Genomic DNA, 23,063 nt, shown 5'->3' on the forward strand with positions numbered 1-23,063 from the left:
ACTGGTTTAACATTAGTTCTTTTTGTTTTTTAACATTAGTTCTTAAAAGGTTTTCCTTTGTTGAGGCTGTCGCTCATAATCTAGTATATTTTACACTTTATCGCAAAAAAAAAAAAAAAAAAAAAAAAACACTATCCAAACCATGGGAAAGGCCAGAATTTAAGATTTAGCTATGCTCTGTCTTAAAAAAAACAAAACACTTAAAGACAAATCCAGTTTGCATGTCAATACAGTAAAATGTAACAAGGAGAAGTTTGAAGCAAATATGCCAAGTCTACTGAGGTACTAAATAATGTAATGTAAGTATAATCCAGGTTCAAAGCAACTCAGTAATTACAGTTTGACGGGCGTATCCAGCACCAGGTGCCTCCTGCTTCTGTTATAAAACTAAACACTGTACTGGTTTCCATTGGTCTTCTGATATGGCAGAGCACAACGTACATCCTTCTGAACCCTCTCCTGACAGTCTAAATTTGAAGATGTGGTCCATATACACTATGGAGTGTTATGCCTCCATCAGAAAGGATGAATACCCAACTTTTGTAGCAACATGGACAGAACTGAAAGAGATTATGCTGAGTGAAATAAATCAAGCAGAGAAAGTAAATTATCATATGGTTTCACTTATTTGTGGAGCAAAACAAATAGCATGGAGGACAAGGGGAGATGGAGAGGAGAAGGGAGTTGAGGGAAATTGGAGGGGGAGGTGAATCATGAGAGACTATGGACTCTGAAAAACAACCTGAGGGTTTTGAAGGGGTGGGGGGTGGAAGGTTGGGGAAACCAGGTGGTGGGTATTAGGAAGGGCACGGATTGCATGGAGCACTGGATGTGGTGCAAAAACAATGAATACTGTTACGCTGAAAAGAAATAAAAATTTTTTTAAAAATTCCAAATACTCAAATCTTGTCTTTTTATAGTACTTAGTATCTGACATCAGAAAGTAAAACCCAAACAATCAATATTTAAACTCGATAAGCTTTCCTTTACTCTAATTTAAATATGCAGTGTGTTCATTTTTTTCGATTCAAAATATTCTCATTTTTTTGTCTTGGCTGTTAGCCCAATGTCGTATTCCAGAGAGGTGAAATATTCAGAAGATATTCATAATTTACATCTCTGAAATGTTATTTTCTATGTCAAAACAAAAATATTAAGATGAATGTCACTTTCTGTCGGCGCAAGGGAGAAGAATGAGGCACAAACAAGTCAGCTGCAAGAGAAAGGGAGCAGGGGACGACAGTAGAAAAGACTGTTGCCCTGAACAACTCCTCAGTCTCGCTTTTATTAGATAGAAACAGTCAGTAACCCACAGAAGAGCTGAAGAAAGCCACACATTGGTCATAGGCCTTGTAGATAAACAAGAAGGGGGGGAAGAATATGTCTCTACAAGCAGTATAAAGTTTACAGTGGAACCAGCACATGTAAAGGACTTATCTAATTAGCCACTGGTACTCTCAGGGAGGAAAGGGGAGATAACAGAAAATTGTAGCAGGCAGAGTCCGCCCTGAGTGGGCGGGCGTTCCCAGCTGCTCAGTTTCAAGGCCGTGTATCCTCCTCTCCCCCAGAGGCCTAGTTGCCAGTGTGTGTTTTTCTTACGGCCATCTCTAAATGTGCTTGGTAACTAGTAGAATTTCCCATGGGTTATATTTTAAGTAATATATTGTTCTGAGGGGCAGTTGCAGATGAACTTATGCTTAATAGAACTGCCCCAACTGAAAGAACTATATAACTTTGAAAAGCTTTATTGTCCTAGCTAATCAAAATGTACTCGAATAAGGAACAGTAAACCATGACTATGTGATACTACTTTTTTAAAGTTTATAAAGTATAAGTAATCCATAGGGGGTGGGGGTGCGGTTTGATGCCCCCACACATACACACCAAAATCTGGAAGAAAAGGGCTATCCTTAGAGAGTGATATTATTAAATCAATGCACAAAAAGAAGAGACCATACAACCCATGACCATGAACCAACGACTTTCTCATAGGTTAATCAGTGATCATACTGCTGTAGCTAAAGAAGGAGTGCATGATGGGAATTTCATCAAGGGATGGCCAACCCCTCTTGGTAGCTCCTTAGGTGACCCTCTCTATTCTCCAGGCAGCAGTCTTTCCAAATTTCAATTTACTGTTGCTGTGTCAACACAAAGTCATTGTTAAAGAGTCAGCAAAGTACAGCTTGCAGTCAACATCTGGCCCACCACCTGCCTTTGGAAATAAAATTTATTGGAGCATGGCCACGCCCATTCATTTCCGTACTACGTACACTGCTTTCTCAATGTGATGACAGTTCAGCAGTGGTGACAGAGATTATAGGCCCCATAAATCTGAAAACAGTTACTCTCTGGCCCTTTCTAGGAAAAGTCTGCGGATCTTTGGAGTAGAATTCAGTTTTCCTCTTACAAAAATTCATTTTAGCTCTAAAGCAGACCAAAACATTAAATGCTTCCTTGCTCTACCACGTATCTAAAAAGGACCATACGTTTGTCACAACATACAGAAAACAAAACAAGCCAGTGTAAACTTATAACAAGTTTCCATCGTTAATAACTAAGCAGGAAGAACACTTGTTATAACCCAATATAAGAACTGTAATTTTTATCATTTATATTAGACGCTGGTAGAGCAGGGCTTTTTAAATGAAGATACTTCAGTAGGTCTGACTTTTGTCAAGACAAAACATTCCAAGCCTTTGGAGGTACCTAGCACCAGAAATTTGTTATGTTCCATTTCACCCTAAATGATAAGTTTGTCTCCAAACTGACAGTCCAGACGTTATGTTGCAATTAATTTAAAGTATTGTGGGGAAATATCACTTACTTTTTGTTTAATCTCTTGAGATTTTCTACCAGTCACAGCATCAGGTTTGATAATAGCAATATAGTAGAGTTCATCTGGGGAAAAAAAAGAGAATTTCATTTTCTTGGCATAAAGTCTAGGTAATGAAGGATTTGGCAATTAGAAATGTAAATTATTAATGTCCAGTGAGTTTTTTTTCATTGACAGCTTTGTTGTTATTATGGCACTCCAACTACCAAAGGTTCTCCTTAGAATCAAAGTGCAGTTCCTGTATTTGCATGCAGGAGAAACATTCACAAAAATTGGTGGTCCCAAGGCAAAAAAAAAAAAAAGAGTTAGGTGGGCACTAGTTATTTTAATATAATTCACATGCATTAAAGTCATAGTATCACTGATGAGTGGAGTTTCAACACAAGCAAACATAACAGACTGATGGATTTCACCGTCTAAAGATTTATCTACATTTATCTAAGCATTCTTTTTTTTTTTTTTAAAGATTTATTTATTTGTTTGTTTGACACAGAGAGAGAGAGAGAACAAGTAAGAAGAGAGGCAGGTGGAGAAAGAGGGGAAAGCTGGCTTCCCGCCAAGCAGAGAGCCCCATGCGGGGCTCCATCTCAGGACCCTGAGATCATGGCCTGAGCTGATGGCAGAGGCTTAACCCACTGAGCAACCCAGGCGTCCCTATCTACACATTGTTATGATGAGCTTTTAGTGCACGACAACCCACTGAGGACACCGTCTCTGCTCCCTCCGAAGTATGAACACACACTCACACATCTATGCAGACAATCCAGGAGAAAAGTTTTTAGCTGTAAAGTAAACTGGCATGTGGGTCATTGAGGAAGAAATTATTTTCACAAGTTTTTAGAAGAAGATGAAGGATGAAATAAGAGGAGGCTGCAGTCTCATTAGTCACAGGAGACAGGAACCCCTGGTCCTGGGTAACCTCTGAAGGCTGCATGCACAGAGACCAAAGGGAAGGCAAGGGGAGCAAAAGGTTTGCTTGTTAATAACAGAGTCTAGTATTATCCTGCCAGTACCATAACAATAACATCGCAGTCACCAGCTTTTCTGTCCGACAACTAGTGCTCTACTGGACATCTCTGGGCGCAAATCCTTTGTCGCTACCCTGCAGGAATTTTACTCACCAACACTTTCACTGGGTGCTTCCCCACCATCATCCTCATCTGGGTCTACAAACAGAATTTCATGATACTGTGGAAGAGAAATGCAAACCGAAGTTACATTTTAATATGATAGGAAAAGAGTTTTTAGAAATTTTGTTCCAATAAATATTTATAATCCAAGGGATAAAGGGTAAAGTGGAAATGTGCCCACATATATCTAACATTACTTTCCCCCATCTTTCCACTGAAATTTTTTTTTAAAAAAGGAACGTTTAAAATGATTAGGATGGTAAGAGATAATAATAAATAATCAGAAATAATACATATGGAAACTGATTAAAAACCAAAAACCTTAGAGCGCCTGGGTGGCTCAGTGGATTAAGGCCTCTGCGTTCGGCCCAGTTCATGATCCCAGGGTCCTGGGATTGAGCCTGCATTGGGCTCTCTGCTCAGCGGGGACCCTGCTTCCACCTCTCTCTGCCTGCCTCTCTGCCCACCTGTGATCTCCATTTGTCAAATAAATAAATAAAATCTTTAAAAAAAAAAAAAACCAAAAACCTTAAAACTTAGAAAGAGCACAAGGAATAAAATAAGAAAGAAGCAGAGAGTAATAACAAAGCAATAAGTTAGAGGTGCCTGGGTGGCTCAGTTTGCTGAGCCATGATCTCAGGGTCATGGGATCAAGCCCGCATTGGGCTCAATGCTCAGTGGGGAGTCTGCTTGAGATTCTCTCTCTCCCTCTCCTTTGCCCCTCCCATGCATGCTCTCTCTCTCTCAAATAAATAAATAAATAGAAAGAAAGCAACAGATACATAATTATCATGTTAAAGATCAAAAGAGCATTCGATGAGTTTCAAGATCCGATCCTGACCATTTCCCTTAGTAAACTGGAAACAGAAAAATACCTCCTTAACTTTTAAAAAACTGTCTTGCTCAAAACAATAACCAATTTTCTACTATAAAGTAAAACACTGGGAAGGATAGGGATGGGAGTTCCTTAATTTCTTGAGAAACCCTTAAAGTGCTTCTGTGATTCTGTTTTAACTATCTGAAAGGTTTATATATTTACATATATACATTTTTTGGCAAGAGAATGCATAATTTCAGAGTCTCAATGAAATAAAGACCTCCAAATGTATCGAAAGGACTATACTGAAGCTCTCATTCTTATTATAATCAGGAATAAGATAATTATACCACCTATAATTTCAAATTGATCTGACTTTATATTTGCTAGACATGTGCTGTCCGAGTAAAAAAAAAGCAACTAACCACATAAGGCTATTTCAGCACTTGAAAATGAACTTAGTCCAAATTAAGAAATGCCATAAGCGATAGCTCCACAGTACATTCCGAAGATTTAGTATTAAAAAATGATTGCAGGGACACCTTGGTGGTTCTGCCTTCAGCTCAGGTCATGATCCCAGGGTCCTGGGATGAAGCCCCACATTGGGGTCTCTGCTCAGTGGGGAGCCTGCTTCCCCCTCTCTCTCTGCCTGCCTCTCTGCCTACTTGTGATCTGTCTGTCAAGTAAATAAATAAAAATCTTTAAAAAAAAAAGAAAGAAAGAAAAAGTGATTGCAGAATACCTTATTTTTTATATTGAATACACATTTAAATGGGAATCTTTTTAATATATAGGATTAAAAAATTAATTTCACTTTTTTTCTAAAAAAGAGAGAGAGGGAAAGCAAGCCATAAGAGACTCTCAATGATAGAAAACAAACAGGGTTGATGGAGGGAGGTGTGTGGGGGATGGGCTAGATGGGTGATGGGCATTAAGAAGGGCACTCTTCGTGATGGGCACTGCGTGTTGTATGTAAATGATGAATCACTGAATTCTACTCCTGAAACCAATATTACATTATACGTTAACTAACTAGAATTTAAATAAATATTTGAAAAGAAAAAAAAAATAATAATTTCCTTTTTTCTTTGTTGGTTTTAATGTGATTAGTAGAATATTTTAAATTACGTATGTGACTCACAACATGAGTTGTATTTTTTTTTACTATCAGACAGGGCTGTGCTAGACCAGTCAATTAAATAAGAAAGTTAAACAACAGAAGCATTCAACAAAGTGGAATAATATAAAATAAACATATTAATATATTTCTTAAATTCAATTGTTATTAATTAAAACAGGATATCATTCTGTAAGAACAATCAGAACAACAACATAACCAGTGAACAGAGTATACACAGAGAAAGGTACATAGAATATAACAATTAAGAGTATATATTTAGGGAGGAGGAGTCAAGATGGCGGAGAAGTAGCAGGCTGAGACTACTTCAACTAGCAGGAGATCAGCTAGATAGCTTATCTAAAGATTGCAAACACCTGCAAATCCATCGGCAGATCGAAGAGAGGAGGAACAGCAATTCTAGAAACAGAAAAACAACCACTTTCTGAAAGGTAGGACTGGCGGAGAAGTGAATCCAAAGAGACAAGAAGATAGACCCCCGGGGGGGGGAGGCACCAACTCCCGGCAAGCGGCGGAGCACCGGAGCACAAAATCAGGACTTTTAAAAGTCTGTTCCGCTGAGGGACATCGCTCCAGAGGCTAAACCGGAGCGAAGCCCATGCGGGGCCAGCGTGGCCTCAGGTCCCGCAGGGTCACAGAAGGATCGGGGGTGTCTGAGTGTCACAGAACTTGCAGGTATTGGAACAGGAAAGGCGGCTACAGAGACAGAGCCGACAGTAAGATCATAGCTCAGTGTTACCTTGAGCCAGCCACAGGCTCGGTGAGCTCAGAGCGCGGCCAGAGGTCAGGCAGACAGGTGTAACTGGGCGCTGTTCACTGAGGGCGCACTGAGGAGTGGGGACCCTGGATCTAGGCGCCTCCGGGCTGGAGACCACTTGAGGCTGCCATTTGTATTCCCGTCCTCCGGAACTCTATGGAAAGCGATCAGGGAACAAAAGCTCCTGAAAGCAAACCCGAGCGGATTACTAAGCCCGACCCCTGGTAAGGGCGGTGCAATTCCGCCTGGGGCAAAGATACTTGAGAATCACTACACCAGGCCTCTCCCCCAGAAGATCAACAAGAAATCCAGCCAAGACCAAGTTCACCTACCAAGGAGTGCAGTTTCAATACCAAGGAGAGCAGCAGAATTCCAGAGGAGGAGAAAGCAAAGCACAGAACTCATGGCTTTCTCCCTGTGATTCTTTAGTCTTGCAGTTAATTTAATTTTTTTTTCTTAATTTTTTTCTGTTCTTCTGCTAAAATTTTTTTAACTTTTACCTTTTTCTGTTTAATGTTTTTAAACTAGTTTATCTAATATATATTTTTTTCTTTTTATACTTTTCTTTATTCGTTTTCTTTTTTTAATTCTTTTCTTTTTTTTTTTCTTTTTTCTTTCTTTCTTTCTGGACTTCTTGTTATCCCCTTTCTCCCCGCCCCCCCCCCTCACGATTTGAGATCTCTTCTGATTTGGTTAAAGCATATTTTCCTGGGGTTGTTGCCACACTTTTAGTATTTTACTTGCTCCTTCATATACTCTTATCTGGAAAAAATGACCAGGTGGAAAAATTCACCACAAAAAAAAAAACAACAGGCAGTACTGAAGGCTAGGGACCTAATCAATACAGATGTTGCTAATATGTCAGATCTAGAGTTCAGAATGACAATTCTCAAGCTTCTAGCCGGGCTTGAAAAAGGCATGGAAGATATTAGAGAAACCCTCTCGAGAGATATAAAAGCCATTATGGAGAAATAAAAGAACTAAAATCTAACCAAGTTGAAATCAAAAAAGCTATTAATGAGGTGCAATCAAAAATGGAGGCTCTCACTGCTAGGATAAATGAGGCAGAAAAAGAATTAGCGATATAGAAGACCAAATGACAGAGAATAAAGAAACTGAGCAAAAGAGGGACAAACAGCTACTGGACCACAAGGGGAGAATTCGAGAGATAAGTGACACCATAAGACAAAACAACATTAGAATAATTGGGATTCCAGAAGAAGAAGAAAAAGAGAAGGGAGCAGAAGGTATACGGGAGAGAATTATTGGGGAGAATTTCCCCAATATGGCAAAGGGAACGAGCATCAAAATTCAGGAGGTTCAGAGAACGCCCCTCAAAATCAATAAGAATAGGCCTACACCCTGTCACCTAAAGTAAAATTTACAAGTCTTAGTGACAAAGAGAAAATCCTGAAAGCAGCCCGGCAAAAGAAGTCTGTAACATACAATGGCAAAAATATGAGACTGGCAGAAGACTTATCCACAGAGACCTGGCAGGCCAGAAAGAGCTGGCATGATATATTCAGAGCACTAAATGAGAAAAAAATGCAGCCAAGAATACTATATCCAGCTAGGCTATCATTGAAAATAGAATGAGAGATTAAAGGCTTCCAGGACAAACAAGAACTGAAAGAATTTGCAAACACCAAACCAGCTTTACAGGAAATACTGAAAGGGGTCCTCTAAGCAAAGAGAGAGCCTATAAGTGGTAGATCAGAAAGTAACAGAGACAATATACAGTAACAGTCACCTTATAGGCAATAAAATGGCACTAAATTCATATCTCTCAATAATTACCGTGCATGTTAACGGGCTAAATGCCACAATCAAAAGACACAGGGTATCAGAATGGATAAAAAAACAAAACCCATCAATATGTTGCCTCCAAGAAACTCATTTTAAGCCCGAAGACACCTCCAGATTTAAAGTGAGGGGGTGGAAAAGAATTTACCATGCTAATGGACATCAGAGTGGCAATCCTTATATAAGATCAATTCGATTTTAAGCCAAAACTATATCATACTCAAAGGGTCTGTCCAACAAGAAGATCTAACAATTTTAAATGTCTATGTCCCCAACGTGGGAGCAGCCAACTATATAAACCAATTAATAACAAAATCAAAGAAACACATAAACAATAATACAATAATAGTAGGGGACTTTAACACTCCCCTCACTGAAATGGACAGATCATCCAAGCAAAAGATCAACAAGGAAATAAAGGCCTTAAATGACACACTGGACCAGATGGACATCACAGATATATTCAGAAAATCTCATCCCAAAGTAACAGAATACACATTCTTCTCTAGTGCACATGCAACATTCTCCAGAATACATCACATCCTCAGTCCTAAATCAGGACTCAACTGGTATCAAGACATTGGGATCATTCCCTGCATATTTTCAGAGCACAATGCTCTGAAGCTAGAACTCAACCACAAGAGGAAGTTTGGAAAGAACCCAAATACATGGAGACTAAACAGCATCCTTCTAAAGAATGAATGGGTCAAACAGGAAATTAAAGAAGAATTGAAAAAAAACATGGAAAGAAATGATAATGAAAATACAACGGTTCAAAATCTGTGGGACACAACAAAGGCAGTCCTGAGAGGAAAATACATAGCAGTACAAGCCTTTCTCAAGAAACAAGAAAGGTCTCAGGTACACAACCTAACCCTATACCTAAAGGAGCTCGAGAAAGAACAAGAAAGAAACCCTAAGCCCAGCAGGAGAAGAGAAATCATAAAGATCAGAGCAGAAATCAATGAAATAGAAACTAAAAAAACAATAGAACAAATCAATGAAACTAGGAGCTGATTCTTTGAAAGAATTAATAAAATTGATAACCCCCTGGCCAGACGTATCAAAAAGAAAATAGAAAGGACCCAAATAAATAAAATCATGAATGAAAGAGGAGAGATCACAACTAACACCAAAGAAATACAAACAATTATAAGAACATACTATGAGCAACTCTACGCCAAAAAATTTGACAATCTGGAAGAAATGGATGCATTTCTAGAGACATATAAACTACCACAACTGAAGCAGGAAGAAATAGAAAACCTGAACAGACCCATAACCAGTAAGGAGATTGAAACAGTCATCAAGAATCTCCAAACAAACAAATGCCCAGGGCCAGATGGTTTCCCAGGGGAATTCTACCAAACATTTAAAGAAGAACTAATTCCTATTCTCCTGAAACTGTTCCAAAAAATAGAAATGGAAGGATAACTTCCAAACTCATTTTATGAGGCCAGCATCACCTTGATCCCAAAACCAGACAAGGATTCCATCAAAAAAGAGATTTACAGACCAATATCCTTGATGAACACAGATGCGAAAATTCTCACCAAAATAGTAGCCAGTAGGATTCAACAGTACATTAAAAGGATTATTCACCACGACCAAGTGGGATTTATTCGAGGGCTGCAAGGTTGGTTCAACTTCCGCAAATCAGTCTATGTGATACAACACATAAAGAACAAGAACCATATCATACTCTCAATAGATGCTGAAAAAGCATTTGACAAAGTATAGCATCCCTTCCTGACCAAAACTCTTCAAAGTGTAGGGATAGAGGGCACATACCTCAATATTATCAAAGGCATCTATGAAAAACCCACCACAAATATCATTCTCAATGGAGAAAAACTGAAAGCTTTTTTGCTAAGGTCAGGAACACGGCAGGGATGTCCATTATCACCACTGCTATTCAACATAGTACTAGAAGTTCTAGCCTCAATATCAGACAACAAAAGGAAATTAAAGGCATCCAAATCGGCAAAGAGGAAGTCAAATTATCACTCTTCGCAAATGATATGATACTATATGTGGAAAACCCAAAAGACTCCACTCCAAAACTGCTAGAACTCGTACAGGAATTCAGTAAAGTGTCAGGATATAAAATCAATGCACAGAAATCAGTTGTATTTCTCTACACCAACAACAAGACAGAAGAAAGAGAAATTAAGGAGTCAATCCCATTTACAATTGCACCCCAAACCATAAGATACCTAGGAATAAACCTAACCAAAGAGGCTAAGAATCTATACTCAGAAAACTATAAAGTACTCATGAAAGAAATTGAGGAAGACACAAAGCAATGGAAAAATGTTCCATGCTCCTGGAATGGAAGAATAAATATTGTGAAAATGTCTATGCTACCTAAAGCAATCTACACATTTAATGCAATTCCTATCAAAGTACCACCCATCTTTTTCAAAGAAATTGAACAAATAATTCTAAAATTCATATGGAACCAGAAAAGACCTCAAATAGCCAAAGGAATATTGAAAAATCAAGCCAAAGTTGGTGGCATCACAATTCTGGACTTTAAGCTCTATTACAAAGCTGTCATCATCAAGACACCATGGTACTGGCACAAAAACAGACACATAGATCAATGGAACAGAACACAGAGCCCATAAATAGACCCTCAACTCTATGGTCAACTAATCTTTGACAAAGCAGGAAAGAATGTCCAATGGAAAAAAGACAGCCTCTTCAATAAATGGTGTTGGGAAAATTGGACAGCCACATGCAGAAAAATGAAATTGGACCATTTCCTTACACCACACACAAAAATAGACTCAAAATGGATGATGGACCTCAATGTGAGAAAGGAATCCATCAAATTCCTTGAGGAGAACACAGGCAGCAACCTCTTCGACCTCAGCCGCAGCAACATCTTCCTAGGAACATCGCCAAAGGCAAGGGAAGCCAGGGCAAAAATGAACTATTGGGATTTCATCAAGATCAAAAGCTTTTGCACAGCAATGGAAACAGTTAACAAAATCAAAAGACAACTGACAGAATGGGAGAAGATATTTGCAAATGACATATCAGATAAAGGACTAGTGTCCGAAATCCATAAAGAACTTAGCAAACTCGACACCCAAAGAACAAATAATCCAATCAAGAAATGGGCAGAGGACATGAACAGACATTTCTGCAAAGAAGACATGCAGATGGCCAACAGACAATGAAAAAGTGCTCCATATCACTCAGCAACAGGTAAATACAGATCAAAACCATAATGAGATATCACCTCACACCAGTCAGAATAACTAAAATCAACAAGTCAGGAAATGACAGATGCTGGTGAAGATGCGGAGAAAGGGGAATCCTCCTACACTGTTGGTGGGAATGCAAGCTGGTGCAACCACTCTAGAAAACAGCATGAAGGTTCCTCAAAATGTTGAAAATAGAACTGCCCTATGACCCGGCAATTGCACTACTGGGTATTTACCCTAAAGATACAAACATAGTGATCTGAAGGGGCACGTGCACCCGAATGTTTATAGCAGCAATGTCCACAATAGCCAAACTATGGAAAGAACCTAGATGTCCATCAACAGATGAATGGATCAAGAAGATGTGGTATATATACACAATGGAATACTATGCAGCCATCAAAAGAAATGAAATCTTGCCATTTGCGACAACGTGGATGGAACTGAGTGTATCATGCTTAGTGAAATAAGTCAAGCGGAGAAAGACAACTATCATATGATCTCCCTGATATGAGGAAGTGGTGATGCAACATGGGGGCTTAAGTGGGTAGGAGAAGAATCAATGAAACAAGATGGGATTGGGAGGGAGACAAACCATAAGTGACTCTTAATTTCACAAAACAAACTGAGGGTTGCTGGGGGGAGGGTGGTTGGGAGAAGGGGGGGGTTATGAACATTGGGGAGGGTATGTGCTTTGGTGAGTGCTGTGAAATGTGTAAACCTGGCGATTCACAGACCTGTACCCCTGGGGATAAAAATATATTATATGTTTATAAAAAATTAAAAATTTTTAAAAAAAAGAAAAAGAGAAGAAGGCACAAATAAATTATCTTAGGAATAAAAAAAGATGATGCAGAGATTAAATTGATGAGGGTATTATTATTATTTTTTTTTAAACATTTTATTTATTTATTTGACAGAGAGAAATCACAAGTAGATGGAGAGGCAGGCAGAGAGAGAGGGAAGCAGGCTCTCTGCTGAGCAGAGAGCCCGATGCGGGACTCGATCCCAGGACTCTGAGATCATGACCTGAGCTGAAGGCAGCGGCTTAACCCACTGAGCCACCCAGGCGCCCTGATGAGGGTATTATGAATAAAACATGTATGCCAATTTAAAAAAAAGAGATATATATTTAGGAGTTACTCTGCCTGATATCCAATTCTGGTATCAACGCCTACCAGCTGTTTGTTTTTGGGGAAATGACTTAACATTTTTAAATCCCTGTCTTATTATTTGTAACTATCTCATAAGATTTTGAGTTTTTTAAAGATTTTATTTATTTATTTGACAGAGAGAAACAGCAAGAGAGGGAACACAAGCAAGGGGAATGGACAGGGAGAAGCAGACCTCCCACTGAGCAGGCAGCCGGATGCACCACTCAGTGCGGAGCTTGATCCCAGGACCCTGGAATCATGACCTGAGCCACAGGCAGATGCTTAACAACTGAGCCCCCCAGGTGCCCCATCTCTCATAAGATTTCTTGAGATTCCCATTCAAGATGGCAATATAAAAGGCTGAACTTAACTTCCTCCCATAAATGCACCAAATCTACAGCTCTCTATAAAAAAAATTTTCCCCTGAAAGAAATCCAGAGAAAGGCTAAGCAACTGCCACATGTCAGGTGAATGAGGGGCGGGGAAAAACCCATATTGAAACGGGTAGGAGAGTAGAAGAGTTTCAGACACAACTTTACCATCAACTTCACCATCACCACAGTGACACACAGTTGGGTTTAGACTCACCCTATTATGTGCCAAATTTCAAGACTTCCATTTGAGAGCTAAGTCCCCCAAATCCCTACCTCTGAAAGCCAAATACAGTTTGTGTCCATGAGTCCCAAAAGGCGAGAGTAAACAAACAGTTCTTAACAGGCTGATAAGGACAGGCTGTGGCTATCCCATCAGGACTCGGTGCACAGGCAACTCACTGACGCCCAGTTTTCTCTGAAAGAAGCCTATTTGAAACTCTCAAAAGCTGTAGGCTAAGAGGCAAGCCCATAAATGAACACAGATCCTCTCCAAACAGGGAGGAAGACAGGTACCAGGCATGATCTTGGCACCTTCCCTCTTGCCCTGCAGAAGGTGGGTGATGTCCATGGCTTGAGCACACATCTGGCAACCTACCCCAGCCTTTGTGGGTGTTCCCAAAGGACACATCCCTTACAGCCTGACTACAGCAGCCATCAGAGGGGTTCAGTTGTTGGGTTCAGTGCAACCAGCTACATTTGGATAAACCACCCATACAGAAAAATCAGTAAGAAAACAATGGATTTAAGCTATATGTTAGACCAGATGGACTTAACACTTACAAAACATTCCACCCAAAAGCAGCAGAAGACACATTCTTCTCAAGTGCACATGGAATATTCTCCAGGACGGACCACATGTTAGGCCATATCAAGCATCTTTTTCCACCACAACAGTATGAAACTAGAAACCAACTACAAGAAGAAACCTGGAAAATTCACAAATCTGTGAACAACCAATGGGTCAAAGAAGAAATCAAAAGAGAAATCTGAAAGTACCTGAGACAAATGAAAATGGAAATACTACATACCATAACTGTCAAAGTGCAACAAGAGTTCTAGAAGGAAGTTTATAGTGATAAATGCTTACGTTAAGAAAAAAAAAAGATCTCAAATATGCAACCTAACTTTTCATTTTAAGAAGCTAAAAAACGAGACCTAATGGAGTCAAAGTTAATAGATGAAAGTAATAACAGAGTTCAGAGGAGAAATAAATAAAATGGATACTACATAGATAAATAGAAAACTCGATGAAACTGAAAGCTGGTTTTTTAAAAAAATAAAATGTCCACTGAGCAGAGAGCCCGATGCAGGACTCAATCCCAGGACTCTGAGATCATGACCTGAGCTAGCGAGACTGTGAAGAAAAAAAGAGGACTCAAATAAATAAAATTAGAAATGCAAGAGGCAGGGGCGCCTGGGTAGCTCAGTGGGTTAAGCCCCTGCCTTTGGCTCAGGTCATGATCTCAGAGTCCTGGGATAGAGCACTGCATCAGATTCTCTGCTCAGCAGGGAGCCCACTTACCCCTCTCTCCCTTCTGTCTCTCTGCCTAATTGTGATCTCTGTCAAATAAATAAAATCTTTAAAATTAATTAATTAATTAAAAGAAAAAGATATGCAAGAAAACACTTTTAAAAAGATATCACATGAAATACAAAGGATCTTAAGAGACTACTATGATCAACTATGAAATCACTATCTCAACGAGTTATGTGTGAGTGCACCCAGATGGCTCAGTTGCTGGGTGTCCTGCTCTTGATTTCAGCTCAGGTAATGATCTCAGGGTCATGGGATAGAGCCCCACACAAGCTCCAGGCAGTTGTGGTTGGAGACTGCTTGGGATTCTCTCTCTCCCTCTGCCCCTCTCCTGTCTCTTTCTCTAAAAAAAAAAAAAAAAAAAAAAAAAAAAAAAGTTGTGTGCATACCCACAATAGCCAAAATATGCAGAAAACCTAAATGTCCATCAATGGATGAGTGGATAAAGACAATGTGGCATATGTATGCAATGAAATATTACTCATACATAACAAAGGAGGAAAGTCTACTATTTACGGACCTAGAGAGCACTATGCTAAATGAGACCAGTCAGACAGAGAAAGACAAATACTATACGATCTCACTAATATGTGAAATCTAAAAAAAAAAAAAAAACAAAACACTGAACTCATAAACACAAAGAACAGAATGGCAGTTACCTGAGGTAGAGAGTGGGAAGTGGAGGAGCTGGGTGAATGTACCCAAAGGTATAAACCTCTAGTTATAAGGTAAGTAAGTTCTAACAGTATAACACACAGCATGGTGACTATACCTAATAATACTGTATGGTATACTTGAAAGTTGCTAAGAGAGTAGATCTTGAAAGTCTTCATCACAACAACAACAACTACAAACTGTTAACTAGGGAAGGTGACACATGTTAAACTCAGTAATCATTTCACAGTATAGACAGATATTAAATCATTATGCCATATACTTTCAATTAATACAATGTTATTTGTCAGCTATATCTCAATATAACTACGAAGGAAAGATTTCTGTCTATATTAAATGAGGATATCTCTTTTAAAATCTTGGCAAGCAGCAGCTCCTCAGTAATTCCTAGTTATTACAATTTTCACAAACAAGTGGGAATGGGGTAAGGGGTGCAGCAGTGAAAGGGAGACACAAAGAAAAGGGAAGGGAGAAGATTCCCTGACAAATAAGAAAACCTGAAAAGCAAAGGAAAGAAAAATGTCTTTTGATATGAAAAATCACTATTATAAGTGTAAATTCCCCAAAAGATCATTTTTTTCTTAACACTCAACTCACTCAACTTTGTGCGTGGTATGGGTATTAGCACATTGACATAGAGTACAAGAATTTTTCCCAGTTTGCTGTTTTCCTTTTACATTTTAGGATGCACTTCAAGGTTTTAAATATCAAATCTATCAAGTTTTCCTTTTTTGATATCTCTTGTGTTATGGTTACAATGCCTTCCTCAACCTATGGCAATACAAACATTCACGAGTACTTTCTTCTAATACTTTCATGCTTGTTTCTTCATATCCAACTCTGTAATCTATGTATATGATATGAGAAAATGGTATACATTTCTTATGCAAAGAGCTAACCCAATATTCCTAAGTCTGTTTATCAATTTTTTTAATCCTTTCCTTATTTAAACTGAAACTTTTTATAGCAAATACTTAATACAACCTTGAACCTGTACCTTCTTCTTTCTATTTTTCAGTATTTCTTGTCTCTACTTTCCACTTTTTAAGTTCATACTTTCCCTTTTTGCTCTTGTGGTCGGTTTGGCGTGCGTGGATGTATTGTGTGTGCATATGAGCACATGCGCAAGCTCTGACGTGTTCACTTCCCCAACACTGGTAGCTCTTCCTTATCTGCCTGTATTTCTGATCACTTTCCTCTGTGGCTTCCTTTCTAATACTATTATGTCCATACCTCCACATGCTTTGTAGCTTCTTTCTTAATTTTTAAATAGTTTACCTTCCATTACATAAATGATACACTTCCCACACAGGATCTTATTCTAAGTGTCCTAGCAAAGTGATGTCTTGTTTTCATTTGTCAATCGATCTTGGTCCTCTTTCCATAACAGTAAGTCCTGAGCCAGAACACACTAAATAATATTCCACTGCATGGATTTGTATAATTTATGACAAAAATTACAGACATCTTATGGAACTTGCTCAGCAATGCTGGACATTTATTGTTTTATTTGAGAGAGAGCAAGAGAGAGCGAGCACGCGAGCAGGGAAGAGGGGCAAAGGGAGAGGGAGAAGCAGGCTCTCGGGTTGATTCCAAATCTCTGAGATCATGACCTGAACTGAAAACAGATGCTTAACCAAAAGAGACACCATGGCACCTGGGGGTGGCTCGACATTTAGACTGATACCAAATTTTTAATAACAGACAACTGTGCTATAAGTGCTCTTTTCTATATTTGTCTTATTATCTTTGTTGGGAAAATTATTGGAGTGTTATTGTTCAGTCAAAGGATAAGGAGTTTTTTAAGGCTTTTGATTCATATTTCCAAAATACCTCCCAGAAAGTCTGTATCATTCAGACACCTAGATGGTCATAAAACTTGGGAAAATACAACAAAAAATATGTAATGCACTTTTTTAAGAATAAAACTGTGAAGTATTACCTGAGGTCGAATCATTTCACCTGCTGCAATTTTCTTCTCCTCTTCAACCAAGTTAATAATTTTTTGATTAACAAGTGGTGCATTTGCACCATGGATCTTTGCAATAATTTTGCCATTCTATACGGGAAAAGAAAGCATGAAGGAAACTTCCATTTTTAGGAAAAGTCTGGTATTCAACTTGACGAAGTCATCCCACCCAGCCCCACACCCTACCAATCCTTTCTAGCTATTATAATTAGCCATTTTAAAATAAAGTCTTAGTGATGGGAAATTACGTCTCGATTTGAAAAACCCAGCTCTTTGAATTCTCCCTCCACAATATCTGTTCTCCTACAACCAAAGGCAAAGCATCCCTGCATTATGTTTGATGGTTCTATACAGGCTGCCCAGTATTACCTTCCCTAATTATTTTTTACACTATGCCCCCTTTTGTCCATCTTTCAACACATATTCACAAAAACCTGTTTACTAGCACTGTTCCAGGCATGATGGTATGGAACAGCAATCCTGGTATGTGGCGTAATTAAATTACCAAAAAGAAGAGAAAAAACACACAGATAAACATATGTAATATAACAACCTTGACAAGTACCACCAAGTACAAAGCACTGAGAGCATCTACAAGAATGTGTCCTGGTCAAAGAGATCAGCAAAGTTGCTTATCGATACCAGGAAGGGATTCTTCAGTCAAAACATATAGGATGGGTAAGGGATAACAAGGCAAAATGGAGAAGAAAGAACATTCCAGGCAAAAGGAATAGAGATGCAACAGTCCTGAGGCCAGAAGGGAATATGGCAAATGAGAAGACCAGCCAAGAAAGTGAGGGGATGCATGGTATGAGATGAAGCCTAATTGCAAGAGGGAGCCAGACCATGCAGAGGCCTGTGGGTCTCGGAATCACACAGCTTTTAACCTAAGTGCAGTGGGAAGCCTTAAGCATGTTTAAACAGAGCCAGTGACCACAATTTGAACTGTTAATTGTCAAAGATCATTTCAGGGCACCTGAATGGCTCAGTTAGTTAAGCAACTGCCTTGGGCTCAGGTCATGATCTTGGAATCCCGAGATGGAGTTCCAGGTCGGGCTCGCCGCTCCATGGGGAGTCTGCTTTTCCCTCTGACCCTCCCCCTTTTCATGCTCCCTCTCTCATTCTCTCTCTCAAATAAATAAATAAAAATACTTTTTAAAAAATAAATAACGATCATTTCACCTACCATGTTTAGAAAGAGTTAGAGGGGAGAAGATACTTGTATACACGTTAGGGGTTATTCTAGAGATGACCGTGAGAGACGGTTGCTCAGCCTGTGGCACTGGTGATGGAGACAGAAAGAATGGAAAGACACAGATGAGTATGAGAAAGACTTGGGTGGTGAAATTGACAAGTTGAGGTCTGGAGTTGATTGGGTGTGATGTACAGAGATGTCACTAGGCTGAGTTTTCTGTTTCTGTCAAGAAAGTGGATAAATTAAGATATTAATCACCCAATGTGGTGACACCTAGAAGACCACATTTCCTGGCAGGGCGGAGTGGGGAGGGTCTGGTATTGGACCAATCCTTTATGAAGGGCCCTTCAGGCAACAGAGGGAAAGCCAAAGCATCAGCTGGATATAGAAGTCTGGAGCTCAAAGTATAGGAATCAGCTGAAGAGGTAAACTTAGAGTTCTTGATATGTAGGTGGTGACAACTGAAACTGTGTGGAGGAAATTTTCTAGGGAGCATGTATAGCACGATAAGATAAATATTTAAGGGCTGGATAAAGAAAGGTAAACCTGCAAAGGAGATAGAGGGGAATAACACCTAGGTAGGTGAAAGGGACACCAAGTAACAAAGTCAAAAGTAACCAATGTTTCACGCCCTCCTAGGGCATGGCCACCACATTCAATACACTTGAGAGGAATAGCATGATGGGCCTAAAAGTGGCCATTTATGTAATAATAGGCTGGTAATTGGGTACACTAGCAACAGCAAATCTGCTTGAAAAATCGGACAGAAGGCAGATGGAATGGGTTGAGGCATTAATGGGATGTGGAAAAAATGGAGTAAAAATAAATATTCAAACTCTTCTGTGAAATTTAGCTGTGAGACAAAGGAGAGAGCTGGTGGTACTTGGAGAGAGGCATCCAAAAAAAGCATTATTCCTTAGGAATAACATGAAGGACATGGGGAATGGAGAGAAGTCATTTGGGGTACATTGGAGGAGGAGACAAACCACGAGAGACTTTGAGAAACAAACAGAGGGTTTTGGAGGGGAGGGGTGTGGGAGGTTGGGTGAGCCTGGTGGTGGGTATTAAGGAGGGCACATATTGCATGGAGCACTGGGTGTGGTGCATGAACAATGAGTTCTGGAACACTGAAAAGAAATAAATAAAAAAAAAATTTTAAGCATTATTATTTTTTTAAGATTTTATTTATTTATTTGACAGAGAGATCACAAGTAGGCAGAGAGGGAGAGAGGGAGAGGAGGAAGCAGGCTCCCCGCTGAGCAGAGAGCCCGACGTGGGACTCGATCCCAGGACCTTGAGATCATGACCTGAGCCAAAGGCAGCGGCTCAACCCACTGAGCCACCCAGGTGCCCCAAGCATTATTTTTTTTAACTGGAAATAGATCATCACCTTCAAAGGGCAATGAGAAGGATCCATTTGAGAAAGGTTTTAATAAATACTGTGATCTACTTACCATTTCCCACCAGAAGGAACCTTCCAACAGTTTTGGAGACTTTCTAATGTCCCTTGAAAAAGACCTTCCTGCTGAAACTTGCTGGATGAATTTGTCGTCAGCTATGTGAGCTGAGCAATACGAAGAGCCACTGTAGGAATATCCATGTAAACAAGCAATGGGCTTGCTGGTGGCTTCGTGGGCACAGACGGAGATTCTTAGATGAATGGCTGTGGATATGGAGCATGACTGCGTGAGCAACTGGCTGAAAGCTGCCCTGGAGAAAAGTTCATTGGCAGCAGAGGTCAGGATTGAGAGGCCAGGATGTGTGTGGGTGGGTTGCCAGGGTCCCCGGAAGGATGGCAGGACAGGGTTTTTCAAAGATGTTTGAGTCCTCATGCCAAAGTCCTCAGTCATCGATTAAGACTGATCTAAAGACCAGTAAATGATGGGGATGAGGTGGGAGAGAGAAGGAGGTTTAGCCAAATAGCTAAGTTAGCAAGGAAAAGACCTCTAATTAGCGGGGGAAAAAGTTATTGACCTAAGAAGGAATAAAGGGAATATAATTCTACTCCTGGCCTTGAGACACACAATCTGAGTAAACAGTCATCACTCTGTGCTCCAAAGAAGTATGTTCTAAGTAAGGACACTTAACCAAAGTCAACAAAATGGAGTAAAGGCTAAAAGCCATAATGAAAGATCTTAGAAAGTGTGCTAATCGCTCGTCTCAATTACAGAAGTAACACAGTGAAAGGCTTTGCAAGGTGGTAGAGAACTGGGAGAACTGGTCAGGAAAAATATATTCTGAGCATGAGAAGGATGAGCTAGCTATACAGGGCTGAAAGGGAGGGAGGACTTACAGTCCAGGCACGGATTGCAGATAAGACAATGCGGACTGGATGGGCCTGTTAAGGAGGGTGGGTATGGTCTCCTGATCAGAGCTGCCCAACCGGCAGGGTGGTGGTCCCAGAGCTCCAGACGCTACATGACAGTCCCCCTTCCCCATCTCTCTTCCTGTCCCACACTCCTAACTGCTACTAGTCTCCTCACTGTTCCTAATATTAGCCCACCAAGCCTATTTTTGCATGTTACTCACTCTGGTTCCCTAAACTATGTCTAGGCCAAGGGTGAGAAAACAATGACCCAGCACAGAGACTATATTTTGCCAAAGTTGAAAATACTATCTGGCACTTTATCAAAAGAGCTGGATGACCCCTCACCTAAATCACCAAATTCTACATGTCCAACTTAGAGCAAAATCTGCAATGCAATTTTCAAAACTCAATGAACCCAGTAATTCAATTCCTTGAAATTGTTGCAAAATCGTTATTTCATAGAAGCAAAACGTTCTATCCAAGAAGTGTTTTTAAAATAATGATTTCTGGGGATGCCTGGGAGGCTCAGTCAGTTAAGCATCTGCCTATGGCTAGGGTCATGATCTTAGGGTCCTGGGACTGAGTCTCACATTGGGCTCCTTGCTGCTCCCCTACTTGTGTTCTCTCTCTCCGACAAAGAGATAAATAAATCTTAAAAAAAAAAAATTTTAACGTTTTTTTTTATTTTTTTTATTTTTTATAAACATATATTTTTATCCCCAGGGGTACAGATCTGTGAATCACCAGGTTTACACACTTCACAGCACTCACCAAAACACATACCCTCCCCAATGTCCATAACCCCACCCCCTTCTCCCAACCCCCCTCCCCCCAGCAACCCTCAGTTTGTTTTGTGAGATTAAGAGTCACTTATGGTTTGTCTCCCTCCCAATCCCATCTTCTTTCATTTATTCTTCTCGTACCCACTTAAGCCCCCATGTTGCATCACCACTTCCTCATATCAGGGAGATCATATGATAGTTGTTAAAAAAAATTTTAAATAAAATAAAATAAAATAATTATTTCCAATACAAAAAAATAATAATCCAAGTATCCAATAGTAAAAGAAGAGCCCAAGCCCTGTCTGGGAAACCTTTCCTTACTCTACCCAACTCTCTAGTTCTATAGAGCAGCTACACTCTGTGTCACACAGCTTTGAACTGTAAATACTCTCCTTCTGGAAAATAGCACTTGTTATGTCTTCCTGATCATGAAGGTTGTGTATTCATCACAGAATTTGGGAAAAATATAAAAAAAGTACCAAGAAAAAACTTAACTTCTACATCCTTTCCCCATATACAGAAAGCTACTACTGGTAATCTGGGAATTGCTCTTTCTCTCTTCTTTCTACACATTTGTACATGCAGAGACAGGAGGAACATATATTACTAATAGTAATCAGACAGCTGTGTCCTTGTATTAGCATGCATGAATACTTAGAACCAATTCTCTGCTACTGAGCAGTAAAGAAATTTCCAATTTTTTACCCCCGTAAATAACAACTCATCACACAAATCTCTGATTATTTCCTCAGAAAAGCTAAATACCATTTTATTTTTATTTTCTCTGATCATTGCAGTGCATGATTGTCTAACCTCCTTAACCCATTACATGCTCCTAGAGGACAAGTTATGAAATATATTAATAGACAATTATCATATGGTTTCACTTATTTGTGGAGCATAACAAATAACACAGAGGACATGGGGAGATGGAGAGGAGAAGGGAGTTGAGGGAAATTGGAAGGGGGAGATGATCTATGGGAGCCTATGGACTCTGAAAAACAATCTGAGGGTTTTGAAGGGGTGGCGGGGGGGTGGGAGGTTGGGGGAGCCAGGTGGTGGGTATTAAGGAGGGCACATATTGCATGGAGCACTGGGTGTGGTACAAAAAAAATGAATTCCATTACACTGAAAAGAAATTAAATTTTAAAAAATAGACAAGCAAAGATAAGGCAAAAGGAATCTATGATTACTACAATCAGAAAATAATTCCATGGTAATTTTACAATGCTACTTGCTATTTAACTGTAAATTAGAATCTGATCACATATTTGAGGTGATAAATATTATACTTACAACACTGAAGAGAAAAACAGGTTCACATTTATCTCTAAATGGCTGCAAAGTCACAATGTTGTCAGCTTCTGCCTGAAAAAAAT

General features: G+C 39.6%; 1 protein-coding gene across 3 annotated transcripts in view; it reads right to left on the reverse strand.

The window, feature by feature from the left end:
* The window catches only part of NME8 (NME/NM23 family member 8), a 59,259-nt gene that overhangs the window by 25,343 nt on the left and 10,853 nt on the right, over nucleotides 1-23,063 (reverse strand). The window contains exons 5-8 of one of the 3 annotated variants that reach the window (XM_059170763.1): nucleotides 22,981-23,052; nucleotides 17,373-17,489; nucleotides 3,955-4,021; nucleotides 2,825-2,898 (exon numbers count right to left, since the gene is read on the reverse strand). In XM_059170763.1, the coding sequence (XP_059026746.1) occupies nucleotides 2,825-2,898; nucleotides 3,955-4,021; nucleotides 17,373-17,489; nucleotides 22,981-23,052 (330 nt within the window). The remainder of the gene's footprint in view (nucleotides 1-2,824; nucleotides 2,899-3,954; nucleotides 4,022-17,372; nucleotides 17,490-22,980; nucleotides 23,053-23,063) is intronic. The other 2 variants (XM_059170764.1, XM_059170765.1) reach the window with 2 other exon arrangements.

This window comes from Mustela lutreola, chromosome 4 (assembly GCF_030435805.1).
Source record: "Mustela lutreola isolate mMusLut2 chromosome 4, mMusLut2.pri, whole genome shotgun sequence".
NCBI classification, from domain to species: domain Eukaryota; kingdom Metazoa; phylum Chordata; class Mammalia; order Carnivora; family Mustelidae; genus Mustela; species Mustela lutreola.